Source organism: Phyllostomus hastatus, unplaced genomic scaffold, assembly GCF_019186645.2.
Source record: "Phyllostomus hastatus isolate PE091 unplaced genomic scaffold, TTU_PhHast_1.1 phas_scaffold_114, whole genome shotgun sequence".
Taxonomy (NCBI): Eukaryota; Metazoa; Chordata; class Mammalia; order Chiroptera; family Phyllostomidae; genus Phyllostomus; species Phyllostomus hastatus.
In genome coordinates this window covers 10,879,111-10,898,923 of record NW_025334006.1, presented here as the reverse complement: position 1 = coordinate 10,898,923, position 19,813 = coordinate 10,879,111, and the positions used below count along the sequence as shown (strand labels likewise).

Below are 19,813 nucleotides of genomic sequence, written 5' to 3'. Positions count from 1 at the left end.
TGCAAAAACATATATTCAATTGTGGTAAAATGCACATGGCATAAAATTTATCATCTTAGCCAATTTAAAGTGTACATACAGTTAGGTAGTGTTAAATATACTCACATTGTCATGCAGCCAATCTCCAGAACTCCATGTTACAAAACCAAAATTCTGTGCCTATTAAGTAACATTCTCTATTCCCTCCTCCCTCCAGCCCCCAGCAATCACCATTCTGCTTTGTTTCTTTGAGTTGGGCTACTCTAGGTCTCTCACTTCAGTGGAATTGTACAGTATTCTGATTTTCTGACTGCTTATTACATGTAGCCTAATGTCCTTGAGGTCCAGCTAAATCACAGCATGTGCCAAATATCCTTTCTTTTTATGGCTAAATAATACTCCATTTTATGTTTATACCACCTTTTGTGTATCCATTCATCCATTGATGGATTTATGGATTGCTTCCACCTTTTGGTTATTGTGAATCATGCTCCTATAAACACAGGGTGCAAATATCTCTGAGACCCCGCTTTCGGTTCTTTTAGGTCGCTATATCCAGGTCTTTATATTAGGTCTTTATATTATATTTATATCCAGGTCAGGTATTAGGTCTTTATATATCCAAATATAGAATTGCTGGGTCTTATAGTAATTCTGTTTTTAATTTTTTGAATAGCCTGAGCAATAATTTTCCTTCTTGTCCCTGATAAGGTTAGTTGTGGACACTGGAGAACTAACTATGAGCCTGGGAGAAGGCTTCTTCGTCTATACAGCTGCCTAGAGCTAGCTTACTTCATGAATTTGGGCTGTTTGTGATGAAAACACCGTTTGACCTGTTTATTGTTCAGTGCTAATCACCTAGTTTCTGAATATGTAATGTGTTTGTGGCCTGAGGATTGGCTGTATGCATATATACTGTTTTTTAAAACAATAGCTATAAGTCAGGAGACCTTAATGCAACTCAAGTTGGTCTTTGATCAGTGTCTGCGTGGAGTTTCAGACATTGACCTTAAGTGTTATTGCTCTATGCACGCTGTGCCTTTGATCAAGGAACCTCGTTTCATTTTGTAGGCCTCTATGTTCTGTGTGAAATACAGGGAGAGGCTGGCGTGTGTAAAGTAAGAAAGACCTATGATGTTAACACCTGACCATCTTGGAATCTTTCCTTGGGACAAAATCAAAAATATTTTATGTAACAGAAGAGCAGCATCCGTGAGCTGTTTTTCTTTGTGCCATTCACAGGCCTTAAGAATTATATTTTTCTTCATAATTCTCCTTTGAGGTCATGGCACGCTTCTTTTAGTCCAATAAACCATTCTAAGTGTGAGCTTTAGTTAACTTAACTGAATATAAATATATTTCCTTTGTCTGAGTGATTTCTAAATGCCAGCTCATGGGCATGCTGGAGAAATGGGTGTTCTCCGAACTGTAGTGAATGAAGGAGGGCTTTTCTATACTGACTTTGCTCACCCAGACAATACTTAACCCCCAGAGCAATAGAATTTATTGGAACTCTTGGCAGGCTGAATACTTTAGCCCCCACTTTTATTGCTCAGGTGTTCCAGTTTTGTCTTGCGGTGAGTGGAGACATTGCCTTCACAGACTGGCGTGTGTTTGCAGAGAAAATGTAACATAACCTCTGTTTTTTATCCATGTCTTAATGATATCCTTTTTTCCCCAGTAATTTTTCTTAGATGTTATTAAGCACACCCCCTTTCTTTATGTCCCTAAGCTTCGCATCATAGTTTTGTTACCATTGTTGTTTTGAAGACTGGGTGACATTGTGTGTATTCTTCACAAAGGCATAAGTATCTCTGTATATTTGTGCTGCTTGTTTGGCTGGAACTCCTCCAGGGAGAGTTCTGGACGAAGTGATTTAATTTCCCCTGACTGATGCTGACCTTGGAAATTTTGGACACAGATGAATGTGATTGACACTTGTATAAAGGAGAAAAAAGATCCACACTCAACTTCTATCCTCCAGAGAAGGCAGGAGGAGATTGTCGCTCTCGTGAGGAGTAAGATGAGACATGCAGGGGGCACAGGGGCAGTTTTCAGTAGTGCTTCTAGGGCCCCAGCATTCTTCTTGAGGGACAAGCAGTTGGCGTTAAAATTAGGTACTGGGATGAGTTACACCATGATATAGTAGTGAGTGAGAGAATGGTCAGGGCACTAGCACAAATACACTTTTTAAATGTATTTGTAGGTTTATAAGCTCTTGAATCAAGAGGATTAAAGAAAATTCTGGCAGCTGCAAGGTTGTTTTCAAATAGTGCCCTCTGTTTTTTCTCTGTGATCTCTATCAGATTTACTTGAACTATTTTCCGTTGTCAGACTGAGTTTCCATAATAATTTATATGTGCCTATTATTCCTCTCATACTATAAATGGTGCAGTATATATCTGGTCGATTTTAATGACATGGTTGTTGTCATATTGGCAAAGATTTCCAGAAGTAGTGATAACAATCTCTAGTGGCCCCTTATATGAAATGGTTTCACTTATATTTGTGGGTCTCATGCCAGTGTAGGCTTCTAATTAAATATTTACCAAACCTAATGTTTATTATAGAGCACCGATGTCCACTTCAGTGAATGCCTAATGTCAGATAGAATTTCTTAATGTCCCTAGTGGCCCTGTGTTAAGCTGGATTTTACCTCTTCCCTCAAAACAGATAAAAAAAGCCTCTGCTCTTTCAGCAGGGGAGTTGGGAGTGGGGAGTGGTGGTAAGGGGTTCATTTTGCCACAGATGTAGCAAGAAGAAAGTCCCTTGACTTTGCTTATAGAGTTTTGTGAGCAGTATAGATTAACATCCGGTTGATGAAAATGAAATGTGAAATTGTAGATGGGAGAAAGCAACATGAATATGTGTGAGTAAACAACCAGCCTCAGCAGCTGATTACAGTGATTTTGAAGGGGATGTTACAGCATACATCTAGGCTGGATTGGAGAAATAGGGAGCATTGGTTTATCTTTGCAGTGTAGTTGTATAATCTTTTGTCAGTGTATCTGTGAAAGTTTTCATTTAACAGATACCAGAGCTCAAAGATGTGCTAATGGAGCATATAAATTTCAGCTTTGGATTATGGTTATAAAAATAAATAGTTCACATCTACCAGTTGCTCATTTTCTTTTTAATAATATCAGTAGTCAGCAGAAGCATTATTCATAACTACAAAACCATATTTCTTTCACCTGAATTTCTAGTCACCATCCATCCATTAGAATAAATTTCAGACACTAAGGTAAGGAATTCTAGAATTGTGTCAGCAAAGCAAGAATAAATAAAGTACTGCCATTGAACTGATAGAAGTTCCGGAAAAGTATCTTCATCAAAGTATTGGTTAGTTATAAATTGGAGGAATTTTTTTCCCTTTCTAAAATTTATTATTTCACCCAGATTCTTTTTTGAAACTAAAAAAAGGAATTGCCTTGTCTTTCTAGTCTAGTGAGGTAACATATTTTTTTAAATAAAATAAAGGCTAAACGTTTTTCATACCATGGTTTTTCATATATGGTTTAAGACTGTTTACAAGTATTCACAAAATAGAAGATAACAAAAGTTCCCAGGGAGAAATAAAGTTAGAACCGCAAAAGCTAGATAATGCAATAGAGGAGTGAGGCTTAGACTCCTGTGCCTGACAGCCCCGTGTGGCAACTGTATGCAGCTGTTGAGCACTTGAATTGTGGCTGGTCCAAATGGAGATAACATCTGAGATATTTTGAGCTAAATAAGAAATGTTTTTAAAAATAACTTCATCTGTTCTCTTTTTTCATTTTTAAATGTTATTAGGAAATGTAAAGTTGCGTGTTTTGCTCCCACTTGTGACTCTCATTGTTTTCTTGCCACACTGGTTGCCTAGGAGGAGGTAAGCTTGACATCCTCTTGCACTGAGTAGCCAGCCCCTCCCGTGCTTGCTGCTCACCCGGGAGGTGAGCCGAGAGCGTGTCTGGAAGCAGAACCATGGGCCTCCCCAGCAGTTTGTTTTGAAGCTCATCCTATATCTAGATGAATTGGTGACTAAAATGTGTTTTAAAATGTAGAAAAATACATAGCTCATATATTTTTAGAGTAATTACATAAGGTGCTTTTTAGCAGTAAAAGAAGAGTGAGAATACATAAATATTGAGGAGCATTATGGAAGCTTCTGTCATGTTCAAAGCAAATGGAAACTTGGTCTTTTTGTTCATTGTCTTCCTAATTTTGTAAGGCAAAGAGTATTCTCCCAAAATATCTTTGTTAACCTATTAATTGAGATGATTCCCTATACTCTGCTTCAATTATATTCAGTAGAATAAAATCTCCAGTAATTGGTACTGCAAAATTAATCTGGAAAATGTCTAAATAAATACTAAATAGTATATCATTCTTTAAAATAAGCCCTATTTATTTCTAAGTTGGAATGAATATGCATGAGGTATATATTCTTGTTTGCTATGGTTCCTTAAGGAGAAAAGTGTATTTAATTGAGTCTTCCCTATGATTTCAGTAGTCTAATGATTTAAGTCAACATTCATCGTGTGTGTGTGTGTGTGTGTGTGTCTGTCTGTGTCTAGGTGTCTTTATTTATCTTGTGGATACTTATTTAGCAGTTACTGTGTGCTACGCTCTCCTTTAAGAAAATCAGTATATGTTTATCTAAAAATAACTGACTCATAGAGCTTACTATGAGTCAGACCCTGCTCTAAATGCCTCATGTATATTAATGCACTTCTTCTTATAACAGCAAGATAGGCAGAGATATCCATGTTAAATTGAAGCACAGAGAAGTTAAATAACTTACCCAAGTTCACACAGTTCATACACATCAGCATAGCAGCTCCAGAGTTTGTTCTCTCGTTCTAACAAAACATTTTATACTAATTACTTGTGTCTCCAGGCTGTATTAGCTGCACTCGCTTAGATGATACTGTCTTTTCTGTACCTGGGGTGCGTAGAGGCTTTTCATGGCTACCTGGAAGTTCTGTCTTGAGAGTGACAGGTCACATAAGAGCTCATTTTGAGAGACAGGGTATTTATTACAGCTCTTTGTGAATTTATGATCGGCCACATGGAATAGTGGGTGGGATTATATGTCAATTATGTAAATAGCTACACATGATAGCCCTAGTTATATGAAAACTAAACTCAGGCTCTGCCAAGGAAATGTGGGTATGCAGTTGTTTTTTTCCCCCTACCTTATCTTTTATGCATAGGTAGTTCAGATTTTGTTATTTCATTATCATCAGCATTATCAGGTTGAAGTTCTTTGATGGTTTGAGACTTATGTAGTGATTAGTTATGTGAAGAATATTCATAGATCCTCGGAATTCCTTATATGTGGCCCAAAGCTGTTCTTTTGTACTAAACTGCTTCCGGTCTTTATAAGAGATTAAGATGTAAATTCAGTCCTAATTCTCATTTTAGTTCCTCTGAAGGGTCCTTGAAATGGCTTTTAAGAAAAACTCCACAATCTCATGAACCAAATATGAATTAGATTGCCTGCTACCCTTTTCCTCCCTCCCTCCCTTTTGAACCTCTTTGAAAAACAAATAATGTGGGAAATGATATATGTTTTGCTTGCTTAATCTGTTATAGGAATGGTTTTGATTAAAGCTTTATTACAATTTCAAAATACTCCTCCTCTCCCTCATTCTTTAATGTATTTTTGTTAATAGGGCAGCAGAATTGTCAGCAGCTTGATAAAATGGTTTTCAGAATGCCTAACCCCCTCATTTCAAAAGTGTCCTTCCGAATTTTGTTGTTTGGTTTCCTGATTACATATCTCTATTCATGAAACAAATACTTATTATACACCCTTCTATGGTACAGGCCCTAAGACAGTAGTTTTGGTGAATAAAAGACATGGTTGCCCCTCTCTGGGAGCTTACACTCTATGTGTTCCAGTTTATTCTAGTAAGTGTAAGGTAGGGATTGTCACCTGGGAAGGGGTTCTTGCCCCACCCCTCAGGATAGAAATCGAGAGGAGGCAAAGCATTCAAAAGAAGGTTTACTGAAAACAAGGTGTAGGCAAAGGAGAAAGGGAGGGAGCTTGAAGCATCTAGGGAGCACACTCACAAGGTATGGCTCCCCTAACACGTGCCAGGCTCTATGGTTTACATAGATTGGCACAGAGTGGATCTCTTTGTTCTCCTGGCTCCCGCAGTGGGCTGGCATTGATTGGCACAGGTGTATTGGTTTGGGGAGTACCTGAAGAGAAACCTTAATCTTACCTAAGAGAGGCTCACAAAAATATAACTGAAAAACATTTCCATCCATTTTAAGAAAGGCTCAGTTTGCCTCATCATTACACAGATCCAAGAAACCATTATGTAGTACACAATTTTGAACTAAGTTATCTTTTTAGAATTCTAGAGTGTCGTCATGCTCTGATGTTCTAGTCTAGTGTGCTCATTTTCCAGGTGACGAAAAAGTGAGAACAAAGATGTGATAGGAAAGAGAATGACGGGTGGGACCAAGAAAGCACCCCTAGCTAATAGTCCTCTCTGTGTAAAGGGATCAGGACCTGCTTTTGTGTCAGGTGCGTGCTTGTATACCAGACCTTCCAGGAGTGTCTTTGCTACACAAATGGGAACCTCATCTGCATTATCCCATTACGTCTCTCTAACTCTGCCATCCCTTAGGTACTTACCCGCAGCCACAAAATTCAGGTTATCATTTATTCAGACAAAGACATTGCTAATATTTGCAGTTGTTTAACTGAAACTATTTAAACTGTGCGGGTTTTTATTTCTCCAAGTGGTTGACAAGCCAGTGGTGAGTATCTAGGGATGAAAAACTCCAAGGTAGGGGGGCAGATCTCAGAATCCACAGGAGAGGGACATAAATGCTAATTACACGTTGACTTTAATTCCTGATTTGTCATAGCTGCCTGCAGGTGTGTGTCTTGGCTGTGGGTTATTCTCAGGGCCTCATTTGTATGTGAGATTTTCTTTAATAATGATGCCTCCCCAGTGAGCTCTTTATTTTCCTACTTATTTTCAGTTCTCTTTCTCTAGATATAGGGAAAAAAGTAGTTGGCAGGTAAATGTAGCTTTTGGTTCTTTTGTTTATTGAAGATTAAATACTTTTTTTTTTCTCTTCCCATTGATCTCCCTGAGAGACATTTTTGGGGATATCATGTCTTTTGGCCTTTTGGAGGGAAATGAAATGCTCAGTGTTCATTTTTGTTTATTATCATTACCCCCCACCATCACTTCTCACCCCCGTGCTCACCACTACCACCACTACCATGCAAGTGGCCTTCTTGATAAATTGGCATTCCTTCTGAGTAGAGAGCTAATGTGACTTTGTGCAGTGTATTTGGCACTAAAGAGCTGCTCTTCACTCCTGTCTGCTGAGGAGGAGGCTTGGCATGGGTTGGTGCAAGGTAACTTTTGAGTTTCACTTAGTTTGTTCTTAAGTAGGGATGTATTTCTTTCCTGTGGTAATAGAACTGAGGGCTTGACCTTGTTAGATGGATTAAGTGAAAAGTTATATGGACCTCCTTACTTATCTCCATGTATTGTTTGAGTTCCCACCAAATGCCCCAAATTGGACCATACACTATGACTGTGCCCCTTCGTACTATGGCCCTGAGTTACTTCACATTCCATGGTGTGGGCACCGTTGAGCTTCTCTCTACACTACTGTGTGATTTTGCCATGACTTCAGAAGATATCCAAGTGTACTCCTGGCCCTCTTCCTGCTTCTGTAGATTTGTTGTAGGACTTTGCCGGAGGTGAGTCAAGTGTACCAATGTAGATGCATAGAGACCTTCTTCCCTCTGGAGGATTTGAATCTCTGTGTGTAGACCTCCCACTCCTTCCCCTAACTCTGGCTGGCTGCACACAGAGAAACTACTGAAACCTTTTTGTTGGAGGTAGAAGTTGTTCAGCCTTAGCCCCACCCCAGTCTGGTCATGTTCCTCACATGTACCCATCTCCTTAGCTTTAGAAAGTTGATGAGATGAAGCAATAATTTCAGTGCAGACACCTGATGGTAGAAGTCATTCTTCATGTTGTCTTCTTTTCTATGTTATTGTATTATGACAGTGCTTTTAACTTTTGGCTCTTAATTGGCTTTCTCTCTAGCATAGCTCTTTGTTGCTTTTAAAACATGATTAGATAGCCGGGTAGCTCATTTGGTTAGAGCATTGTCCCAAAACCTCAAGGTTGTAGTTTCGATCCCTGGTCAGGGCACATACAAAAAGCAACCAATGAATGCATAAATAAATGGAACAACAAATTGATGTGTCCCCCCCCCCCCCAACTCTTCTCTAAAAATCAATTTTAAAATAGGTCATCAGATGGAGTGTTCAAGTAATTGAGTGATCTAATTGTTGGAATTTTGAGGCAGCTGTCCTTTTCAAAATTTCCATATTCATTTTAAAATGAGTTTTTGAAGAACAGTTTGAAAGGATTTTAATGGTACCCACTAGCAATGTGGTTGAACTTGAAGCTTGTGCTATGTGTTTTAAGCTGATCAGTGGAAACTAAAGACATATTTAGAAAATGGGATTCTGGGCTTTCAGGCTGTGGGGCTGGCTTCAGGCTGCTAAACCCAGTGTGTCTCTTTGGTACAGGTATGAAACCTTGGCCATGATCCAAGCCAAACATATACCTTAATTATAAAAACCGACCTCGTATATTTGCTAAGGGTTATTACATACTTTTCTTTTGGCAAATAAACGTGTTTATCTTAACAGGTTTCATAAAGAAAAAGCATTACTCATTATGTCTATAATCCATATACTTAGTGTAAACTAGGATTAACCAGCTTTCCTATTTTAGGCTCCTTACTTTCTAACCTATTTGTATACATATCCTTTCTTAACTCAACATGTAAAGGTTCTTCTGGTCCATTCTAATCTTGTTTTCAGAATTTCCTAATGCCAGCTTTTTTGGTATTAGGTGTAGTTAGCCATACATTTTGACTCACAAAACTGTGAAACCAGTCCCAAGCATCTTTGTGTTGGTCATCTTGTTTATTCTTCCTGATAGTTCTTAACGTGGCCCTTGAGAATTCATGGCAGACTGAAATTACATGCAGTTTTTCTGTAGAGGCATCTCATATATTTTAAAGTCTGACTTTAGAGAGGTCTGAAGGTTAAAGAACTGCTTTACCGTAATATGAAGGGGGCCTTCAGGGACACTCAAAACCTCTGCTCTGACCAGTATGATTTCGTTGGGGTCTTAAATGTTTAGCTATTGGTCTGTCTTTTGGTATCAGTCACCTTTTTTTTTAAGGTTCACAGCAAAATTGAGCAGAAAGTACTGAGTTCCTGTCCTCCCCCAAGCCCCGCTTGATACTGTCACAGCCCCCCACCAGTGGTACATTTCTTACAACCTACATGAACCTGCACTGACGCATCATCATCCAGAGTCTGCAGGTGGTTACACTGGTGCTCACTCTCGATGCTGTGCTTTCTGTGGGTTTGGGTAAGTGTGCAGTGCCACGGATCCCTCACTGCGGTATCATACAGAGGAGTTTCACTGCTGTAAAAAATCTGCTGCTGTGCCTGTTCATCCCTGTGTTGTTCCCCTAGCCCCTGGCAACAACTGATCTTTTTACTTTCTTCATAGTTTTGCCTTTTCCAGAATGCCACAGTGAAATTATATCATATGTAGCTTTTTTTGATTGGCTTCTTTCCTTCAGTAATATGTACTTCCTCCATGTCTTTTCATGGTTTCATAGCTCATTTTTTTTAGCACTGAATAACATTTCTTTGACTTCATGAACCACAGTTTATTTATCCAACTACTGAAGGATGTGTTGGTTGCTTCCAAGTTTTGGCAATTATATATAAAGCTTACTATAAACAACTTTATGCAAATTTTTGTGTAAGTTTTCTGCTGTTGGAATGTATGGTAAAGTATGTTTAGTTTTGTACGAAACCCCCAAACTGTGTCTCAAAGTGGGTCCTATTTTGCATTCCCACTGAAAAGGAAAGAGAATTCCTATTCTACATCCTCACCAGCATTTGTTGTTGTCAGTGTTTTCTAGGTTTTGGCTATTCTAATTGGTATGTAGTGGTAGCTCAGTTGTTTAAATTTGCATTTCCCCAATGACATACATCATAGAACATCTTTTTTTTTTTTTTTTTAAGATTTTATTTATTTTTGAGAGGTGAAGGGAGGGAGAAAGAGGAGAGAAACATCAATGTGTGGTTGCCTCTCGAGCACCCCCTACTGGGGACCTGGCCTGCAACAGGCATGTACCCTGGCTGGAAATCAAACCAGCAACCCTTTGGTTCATAGGCCAGCACTCAGTCCACTGAACCACACCACCTGGGGCAAGTGGAACATCTTTACATGTACTTATTTGCCATCTCTAAGTCTTTTAGTGAGATGTCCAGGTATTTTGCCCATTTTTAAATTGGGTTGTTCATTTTCTCATGGTTGACATTTAAGAGTTTTGGGTATATTTTGGATAATAGTCCTCTATCAGCTACAGCTTTTGTGTAAATATTTTTGACTAGTGTGTGGCTCAGTTGTCTTTCAGTTGTTGTTTCTTAAAATATTAGATCCAGAAAATCAAAGTGTAAATGAGGTGAGATTTCATGATTGTGCCAACATAAATTTTTCCTAGTGAGCTGTGTTGCAGACTTCCAACCTTAACTTCCTTGATTTTTTATGTTCAGGTCAATGTGACTGTGGACTACATCAGACCAGCCAGCCCAGCCACAGAGACGGTGCCTGCCTTTTCAGAGCGTACCTGTGCCACTGTCACCATTGGAGGAATGTGAGTGCTCCGCCGTAACTAAGAGTTCTCTCCTCATTCACATCTCTCTTTCCTTTCACCCTGATTTGCTTTCTGTTGCTCCTAACACAATGATTTATGATGATTATGTGCCTGTGTAGCACTTTGTGTTTGCACAGTACTTTATAATCACTCACTAGCTAATCATGTACTTCATTATTATTGTTATTTAAGATTTCTTGGGCTCTGTGCACCTGGCACTATGTAGCATACATTATTACTATTAATAATGCCATTTATTGAGTGTCATTCAGGCCCTAGGGACTATCCTAAAGTAGTTAGAAAGATTCTCTGCATATTACTTAGGAAGTTCAATTATAAACTTCTCCCTTCCCCGACCCCCCAAAAGAAAAAGAGGGAAGAAGAAGAGAGGTTAATTGGACATTTTCTTTGTGTAGATGTGTGTAATCAGTAGATGACAGGGTCTTTCTCTTGTACTGTGCGGGCTGTCTCCTGGTTATATTCCAAAGTCTCTTGAAGGCTTGATTGATGAACGCTCTTTCAAGGGCAGCATCTGATGAGGGAGGGAGGAAGCCTGCTGGGCCATGCTTCCACAATAAATATTAGAACAGTCAGTCCCCAGTAGCAGTTCTTACTCTGCATAAACCCTACCAGCATGGTAATTGTTTCCTTCTCTGTTTAACAATCTTAAATGCTATTTGTTTCCAAGCTGGTAGTTTTCTTATCTTTTAAGGGGGCAAGATGGAAGGGAAGAAAAGAATAGGTTTCTCATCAAAATGGGGATTGTCTCATTGAAAGTACAGTGAAGTCTGTTAGGAGAAACATCTCTAAGTCCCAGCATGCCTCTGAAAGGAAAGGGGATCTTAGAGCAAATGCACCTTCCAGAAGCTCTCCTACTGAATGGGAACCTTTTCCCTTCATTCGTATCATCACATTTGGAGATAACTATTTTTAGGCACTCTTACCTCTCCTATAACAAATAAGAGACTTCATTTTGGCCGAGAGGAACTTAATATAGACTTTTGATGTCGTTACCTTAACACCATCACAGGTATCATGTTTTGTTAGAAGCAGTTTCTTGACAAACCAGCTAATTTTGAAATGGGAGAATATAGGAAATATTTTGGTCATTCTCTATCTGTATAACTTGCAGTGTTTATTATTAATTCATCACCACTTAGGAGCTTGGTGCAAGCTTCTGTACTATGAGAGCTGGAAAGTTATTATTCCCTATATTCAAATTTTACTGTCACAGACAATGAATCCTTTCGGTAGATAACTGCTCCTCCCATCTAATTACTGGTAAAAGCAACACCACTACTGTAAAAATGCACATCTTTATTTTTGGCAGATGGCTTTCACTCCTGTTTATCTAAACAACCTTTTAGAGTGGGTTATTTTTTTATTTAGGTACCACTGAGGCATACTTTTAACATAAATTTATACTGCTTAAAATCAGATATTCTGGGGGTGTCCTTTTTCTTGTTGTTGTTGTTGTTGTTGTTCCTTTTTTTTAAGTCAGTTTTGGAGACAGCCGATTTAAATTTTTTTGCAATGTAGGATGTTATGGCCATGCCCATGCAATGAAACCTTGAGGTTTCAACTGCGTTGATCTTGGCTTTGACCAAGATAACTCCTTCAGAATAGCCTGCCTTTCTGCAGAGGTTCAGGTGACTCGGTTCCAGCCAACGTTTTGGTTAGATTGTTGGGAAGAAAATGCCAACCTTTTAATCAGTTTGGTCAGTTACTACAGTTGATTGGTCTCAATGACAACATCGTGTATCTGTACTTCAGGTTCCTGCCAGGGATGATAACCTTGACCTTCTCTTTCCTGGTTGTTGTTGTTAGATTGTAAGAAATAATATTTTTGTTATGATTTACCAAAGTATTTACCTTGAATTAGACCAGCTTGGCAGGCTACCTGAGAGCCATAAAGTTCCCTCTTAGATTTGTTTCTACTAAGCTAGACTTTGGAGTAAACTACTCAGCTGCAATTGGGAGAAATATAGGACTTAGTGATATTGTTGGGACCAGCTCTCCCTGGACATCAAGCTCCCTGAAGATAGTGATTTTTGTCTCTTTTATTCCTTGTTGTGGTCTCATTCAGCATTTATTTGATAGGAGTTCAATGAGTTTGTGAATGGTTTGCTTACTATATTGCAAACTGTCCGTATATTGAGCATAACAGGGAGTACTTAGATGTTTCTTGGACTTACAGGTTTCTTTTTATCTGATCAACATTTAAAAACTTAATTCTGACAGTTCTTCACTTCTGTTTGACTGTTGGGGGCTGAGTGCCAAAGAGTGCATTTCTAGAAGGTTTACCTGGCAGTGTGCTTTTTATATTCCAGTCTCACTCGCAGCTTCTCTTTATTTTCCCTTTGCCTTGATTTTTTTTATTTTACATTTTTCCTGAATTCTCTGTGCTTAAACAATTCCAAATAATATTGTAGAAAAGTTGAATTATTAATAAAAATGTCAAAATACTCATCTTATATTCAGAATTAAGGTACTCTAAAAACATTCTATCTGACTTTAAAGGTTAGTTATTAAAAAATATTGGCTAGAGAAAGGGATTTAATGTTTTTTATTTCAAACATTTTAATTTCATTTTAAGCAGAAATATACATGCATTTCAAACCTTTGATGTATGGGCAGCATGGATCAGCTGTGCGGTATTGCATAACGTCCTCTTCGGTGTGTGGACTTGAAAACACTAATCATGGAACCCTAGACCTTTGTGATTCACACCTTTCTCTATTCCAGTCTTCCTGCTGGTACTTATTTTGCAGCCATTTTAAAGCAGTTTCTCATTATTAAACCTTTTTAAAGTATTCAACTGTTTTCATACACATTCTTTTTGTACTCATATTTTAATTATTAATGTTAACATTTAATGAATTACATAATGAAAATAACAAGCACAGCCAGTATACATAAATCTGAAGACAGAAACAAATGGTACAACAGATTGCAACAGAAGTGCACAGTTGTGTCACAGTGGCCCTCAGTCGCTCTGACTGGCATCAGCAAGTAGGTTTAGTGAATCATAGAAAGTCCAGACCGGTTAAGGGAAGGTTAGCTAGGAGAGTTTTTGTAGTAACTCATTGCCTCTTTCAAAGACAGGCTTTTGTCCAAGCTCATAGACATGTTGCAGAATTAAGAAGCAGTCCAGTCTAAATTGTGTCTGTCATCATCTGTAGGCTTATCCTCCTCCATATTGGCCTTCATAGCATCTAATGGCTTTCCTGTTATTCGGGAGATCAGCTGGGATTCTCCGACTCTGGAAGAGCTTCTCTCCTGCTGCTGATTCCAGGATGATGAGAAAGAGGAGGCAGATGAGATAGAGATTCTTACGGGGTTATTTCAAAGCAGATTTTAAAATATATATTACATGCCCAGGTGTGTGAATCATCTGTATCCTCGATAAAGTCCAGTCACAGGATCTCGGGGAGGCCTCTCTGGATGACAGGCTTCAGCTCTCCATCTCTTTCCCTCTGGGGAATCAAAACAGGGTTCATCCTTCCTCTAACAGATTTAAGTGTTAGATTTTATTGACTTCAGGTTTAATAATGAGAAACTGCAGATTTTTATTGACTTCATTGTGGAGTTGGCAAGAGTTGTTATCTGTTGATCAAAAGAGTTTCAATAAAAAATAAAAAGATCAAACTTTGAGCTGTTTCTCATTCTGCGGCTCCCAGGTTGGGAATGAACTGATCCTTTTAGGCCCAGTTGGTGACATGAAGTTGTCGAGATGGCTCTTCCTGTTAATTACTTTTTATTGTATTTAAGACACTCAAATAACTCTTCTTGTAATTTAGTTTTCTATGTAATTAGCTTCAGTGATTAAAATCTCATTCTTTAGCTATTGCCAGAGCATTCTTGAGGAGTGAAATTTTTCTGGGTGACCTTTACTTGTGCTGGACATCCCAATTACTTTGAGCTCCAATTTGGCAAACCTGTATAATCTATTAACTTATTGCTCATACCTTTTTGCATATCACATTTTCAAAGAAAGGTGCTAAAAGAAAATTTGTTCACATTTATAAAGGGGCACCTGAAATATATAACTTAGGGTCAAGCCTCACGCATACACACTCATAATTAGCACTACCCCAACCCCCATCCCTGGAAAATTGTCACATGCCCAGTAGATATAGTGTCACTAAGATTTCCCCAGTGCTTCCCATTGTGTGAACTGTTTCACAGTAACAGAGGACAATAGACACGGTCCATTTTGGAAAAGTGAATGCCACAGAGATAGAACTGTGGACTAGGAACAGTTAGAAAATGCCTGTTTATTTTCTGCACAAGGACACATTTTTTTTTGAGAGGTGATTTGTTTTTTGTAATAGTGCTTTTTGAAGCACTTTCAATCTCCTGGTTCCCCACATTGCTCATCTGTGCTCCCCCGACATGATCCGTGCAAAGCCACTGCCTGCGGTTCCCCTTCATGGCAGTTTGAGTTCAGGGCCTCGCTAGCAGAGATGTTGTTAAAGCTCTGTTGGGCTTGGAGAGTTTTAGTTCTCTCTTTGTTCTAAAGATTTTCATCCAGCAGACTCAAAGCCATCTTTATGGACTTTCTTGGGTCTCTTCAAATTCTTCATAGATACAGCTCATCTTCATTATATTTATATAAACCAGACTATTAAAACTTATAAGGAATAAGACCTCTTTTTGCTTCTTCTTTCTTTTTCATTGGTATCCCAGTTTGCAGGGATACTTCTTTTCTCAGCTGTTGTATTAATGACTGAAGCATAAGGTTAGGACTTGTCCTTCTAGAATACCCCCAGCTTTTCTGTCTTAAGTTACGTAGCTTTAAGGCTTTTACTGTCACACCAAAACTTCTATCTCTTAAAATTTTCAGATCTTAAAACACACTAATATCTGAGTTTTAAGCTGAACATAGGAAGAAAGTGGCCTCTTGAAACTCTATTTTCTGGCCTAGTGTTCTTACCCAGAGTGGCCCACAATGTCCTGAAAGTACTCTTTCGGCTTCTCAGGAAGTACGGAGACAGTATTAATGTCAATGGCTCAACCAGGAGGTGGGACCTGGGTGGTAACAACCCTTTTCTCCCCAGATTTACTGATTACATTTCATCAAACTTAGTGGACCTCCTCCCAAACCTTCTCCTGCTTTGAAGGAGAAAGAAGACACCAGAATAAGGTCCTCCTCGTCCCCCTGCCACCTAAATCATAAACACCTGTCCAACCCCCACCTCTAAAAAGGGTACCTTAGAGTGTTTTCTGGACATCATAGGCTGCTTGATTTATATAGTTGTGCTACTTCTGCTCTGTTGAATAGCAGAAGCATTCCTATACCCTGTTTTGAGGCTGTTGGAAGCCTCTTTGGCATTTAGTTTAGAATACCTTGGAAGGAAATAATTGAATAGCTGCACCTATCGCCTGCTAGCTAAAGTCTAGGTCTGTGTGGAAAAAGTCCAGTCATTGCTAATATAACAAGAATGATTTGCACGACATTAATGTAGCCTGTCAACCAAAGAGAGTGGGCTGAAATGAGCGTGCATAACAGTGATGACTTCACTGTACTAGTCAATGGAGGCAGTAGACGCCTTTGAGTGACCACGTGTACTGTGTGGCCATTTCATTCAAAATGACTGAATAGAGCAATGAATCTGCATCATATTTTGCATTAAGCTTGAACATTCCTCCATGGAAACTATTCGGATGATTCAGGCCACAGTTATGGGTAACTGGTGATGGGTAGCTGCTGCCTGATCACAACAGCATGCCCTGCATCATGTCTTGTGCAGAGTGTTTTTGTGAAACATTAAGTCACCCAAGTGACTTGGCCCCCCTATAACCCAGATTCGGCACTCTGCAACTTGTGGATTTTCCCAAAACTAAAATCACGTTTGAAAGGGAAGAAATTTCAGACCATCCATGATATTCAGTAAACTATGACAGGGCAGCCGATGGAGATTGGGGGAACTGTGTGAGGTCCCAAGTGCCTATTTTGAAGGGGTCTGAAGCATCATTGTCTCACATACAATGTTTCTTGTATCTTGCTTAGTAAATGTCTCTTATTTTTCATATTACATGACTAGATACTTTCTGGATGAACCTCGTATAGTAGTCATTTTTAAGACACTTGTCCCATAAAGCACTGTGAGAAGGAACTTGGCGTTTGCTAAGGGTTCGGGGTGGGAGTCAGGGAAACACTGTTTAGCTTCTGACAGAGCTCTCTTATTCAAATATCTTGTGACTGTCTACCCATACAGCTGTATCTTATTTCTTTAAAGACCTCTTAGGTTTGGATTATTGTTCGGACCTCATGTCTATATGGAAGTACAACTAAGTTTTTCATAATGGAAGCCTTGGATAATATGAATCAGCAGAATCCTTTGCTGAGCAGTGTGTTCTCTCCTTCTAGTATAACATAGAGAGCCTTGGGGGAAAGTGAGGCTTTTCTCCAAATAAGGGGAGCTCATTATAAGGGAGAAGTATTCTGGAATGTTTAAAGATACATGTAAGTATGTTCAAAATAATCTCAGAGGCCCTGTTTGAAAATATAAAAATTCTGTCTATTCTGATTTCGGTGGGCCCTCAAGAGTAGTAGTAGCTCAGTGAGGTGCTGGGCTCAGATGAGGGACTGGTTGCTGCTTCTAGAGCTGTCTACTGTAACAATAGATTTACCAGTTTATCCAGTAAATATTTGTTGATTACTTATTATGTGCCAGGCAGTGGGAATAGCAATGAACAAAGACGGTTCCGACTGGTAAGGCTCTCCTGGCTGCAGTTCTCAGCATTTTTTTGGCTCTGGTTGCTGAGGCCACAGAGTCCTGTGAGTATTCACTGGCTTCGCCGCCCACAGGACTGTGTTAATGTAGATTTTTGCTTTAAGAAACACAAATGGCTATTTAAACAGTGCCTACAAAGGTTGTTTTCTGTTTAGGTTTTCTCAGGGACTTTTAGAGACTTTACCACTAAGAAACAGGTTAAAATATGAATGAAAGATAATCTCAATATATTTTCATTTTTTTATAACTCAGTAATTTAACCTCTCAATAGACAAAATGAAATGATCAAGCAAGTACCCTCTGGGGCCCAGCTGTCCTTTTCCTCTTCCCATTATAGCTCTTGGGTCATTCAGTGTTGATGGAGCTCTGTGAATCCTGCCAGTGCCCTGCGGTTCCCTCTTGCTCCATGTTCTCCCGGAACCTAATGGACTGCTTGCTCTCCTGCTGCCTCACCTGGCACAGACGCTAACTTCTTAAACAGAGTTTGCTGTGCACTTTTTTGGATGGTTAGCCCTATAACTTCGTAAATCAACACTGCTGATTTAAAACTTTTTGCACTAGATAGTATCTACTTATTAGTTTATATTAAAGATAGATATTTTTGACTATTTGCACTATTATTTACACTCTTTATCTCCTAATTTTGTTATATTATTTTACTTTTACCAATAGCAAACTTCATAATATTCAGTTACTCTGATTCTGATGAACTTTGTAGCAAAAGATTAGGGAATTAGAATGCACTTTTTTCCCTGCTTTTAAAAAAGTTATATTTTTCTATTATCAAGATTTATATCCCTCATTCCATTTCTCCTCTGTCACTATAATTGTCTTCTAAGCTTTGCTTGTAAGTGGATCTGAAAAATTTACCCGCTCTCACCCCCAAAGCAGTTTCAATTGTGAAAGTGTCACTGTGGGACCAGAAGTGTGGTAATGTGAGCAGACCTCCAGAAAAAGAATCCTATGTTGTTAAATCCCCAAAGATATGTTAAACTAATTCTCTCTATGTGCGTCTCTCTTTGTATGTCTGTTATTTTCCTTTTTTGTACATCTTAATCTGCCACTTGTATCTCAGAAAGTTAGTTCTTTTTGTGGGATTGCCTTTCATTGTTGAAGAACCTTGATTTTGGGACGTGGGTAAAAGTTTGTGGAAGTTTTTCTGGCTCTGGAAATTTTCTATTTCTGTTTGGTTTCCTGAAATTTTATTAAAATATTTCTTGGTGGTTATTTATTTATTTGTTTATGTTTACATACTCAATTGGCTTATTTAATCTGAACACTCTTATCTTCAACTCACAGAGATTCATTTTTTGTTACTTCTTGAATTATTTTCTTTCTGTCTGTTTGCCTCTGACTCTGGAAATTCTATCAATATATTATATCTTATGCATCACACCTCTAATTTTTCTCTCTCTCTTTTTTTAAAATCTCCTTTGCATTTTTCATCTGCAATCAAGGAGATGTCTGCAACATTATTTTCCTGCCTACTTAGCCGGGCAGCCATGCGTAGTGATTCATTTTCATGCATTCCCAGTCTCTTCCACCTTCCTCCTTCATTTACTTATGTTGGTTCATTTATGAAGTATTTATAGAATGTCTGGTATGTACTATGCACTGTGCTAGGCATCAGGAATATATTGGTAGTTAAAAACTGAAATGATTTGTGCCCTCATGAAATTTACAAAGAGACTATTTTCTTAACTCTTCTCTTACTCTAGCCCATTTTTTAAAAAATTTCAGCATTTATATTTAAGTTTTTTTGTCTTTAAGTGTTCTGTTTTAATAGCATTCTGAATACAGTATTTTTCTGATATCTCAGAATATCATTTAAAAATAAAAGAACACCCTTTTCCATTGAATTACCTGTTTTCCCCATGACTAATTGTTCTTTGTTCATTTGTTTTCTTTCATAAGTTCTCAAGTATTTTGTGGACCTTGATCGATATTTATGAAGGACCAGGTTGGAGTGGGCATGGTTGTTTGTTCCTCTGCAGTAGATGTTTCCATGAGACACCTCTATCATGAAAGGGCCACAGGAGTTATCAGAGGCACCCCTTCGTACCTGGTATCTGAAAGTGTGTGCCCTAGAACATAGAGGAAGCAGGCAGATATTAGATCCGACTGACATTGTCAAGGCAGAGGGGGTTTTCCTCAGCTAGTAGAGAGCTTTAGCGTATTTCTCTGGGGCAGCATAGGAGACAGGGTCTGTGATGTCCTCTATCAGTTCTTTCTCAAATGCCATGTATACTCTGCTTTTCTTTCAGGCTACAGATTCTATCCAAGGCCCTTCCCCAGATGAGTCACCTATCCTCTGTTCTGTAACACGTGTTTCTTTGAAGTATCTCATATAATTATCTCATATGACATTGGTA

General features: G+C 38.7%; 1 protein-coding gene across 1 annotated transcript in view; it reads left to right on the top strand.

The window, feature by feature from the left end:
- Window positions 1-19,813, top strand: part of SND1 (staphylococcal nuclease and tudor domain containing 1) — a 416,128-nt gene that overhangs the window by 176,679 nt on the left and 219,636 nt on the right. The window contains exon 12 of the mRNA XM_045855549.1: window positions 10,601-10,701. Within this exon, the coding sequence (XP_045711505.1) occupies window positions 10,601-10,701 (101 nt within the window). The remainder of the gene's footprint in view (window positions 1-10,600; window positions 10,702-19,813) is intronic.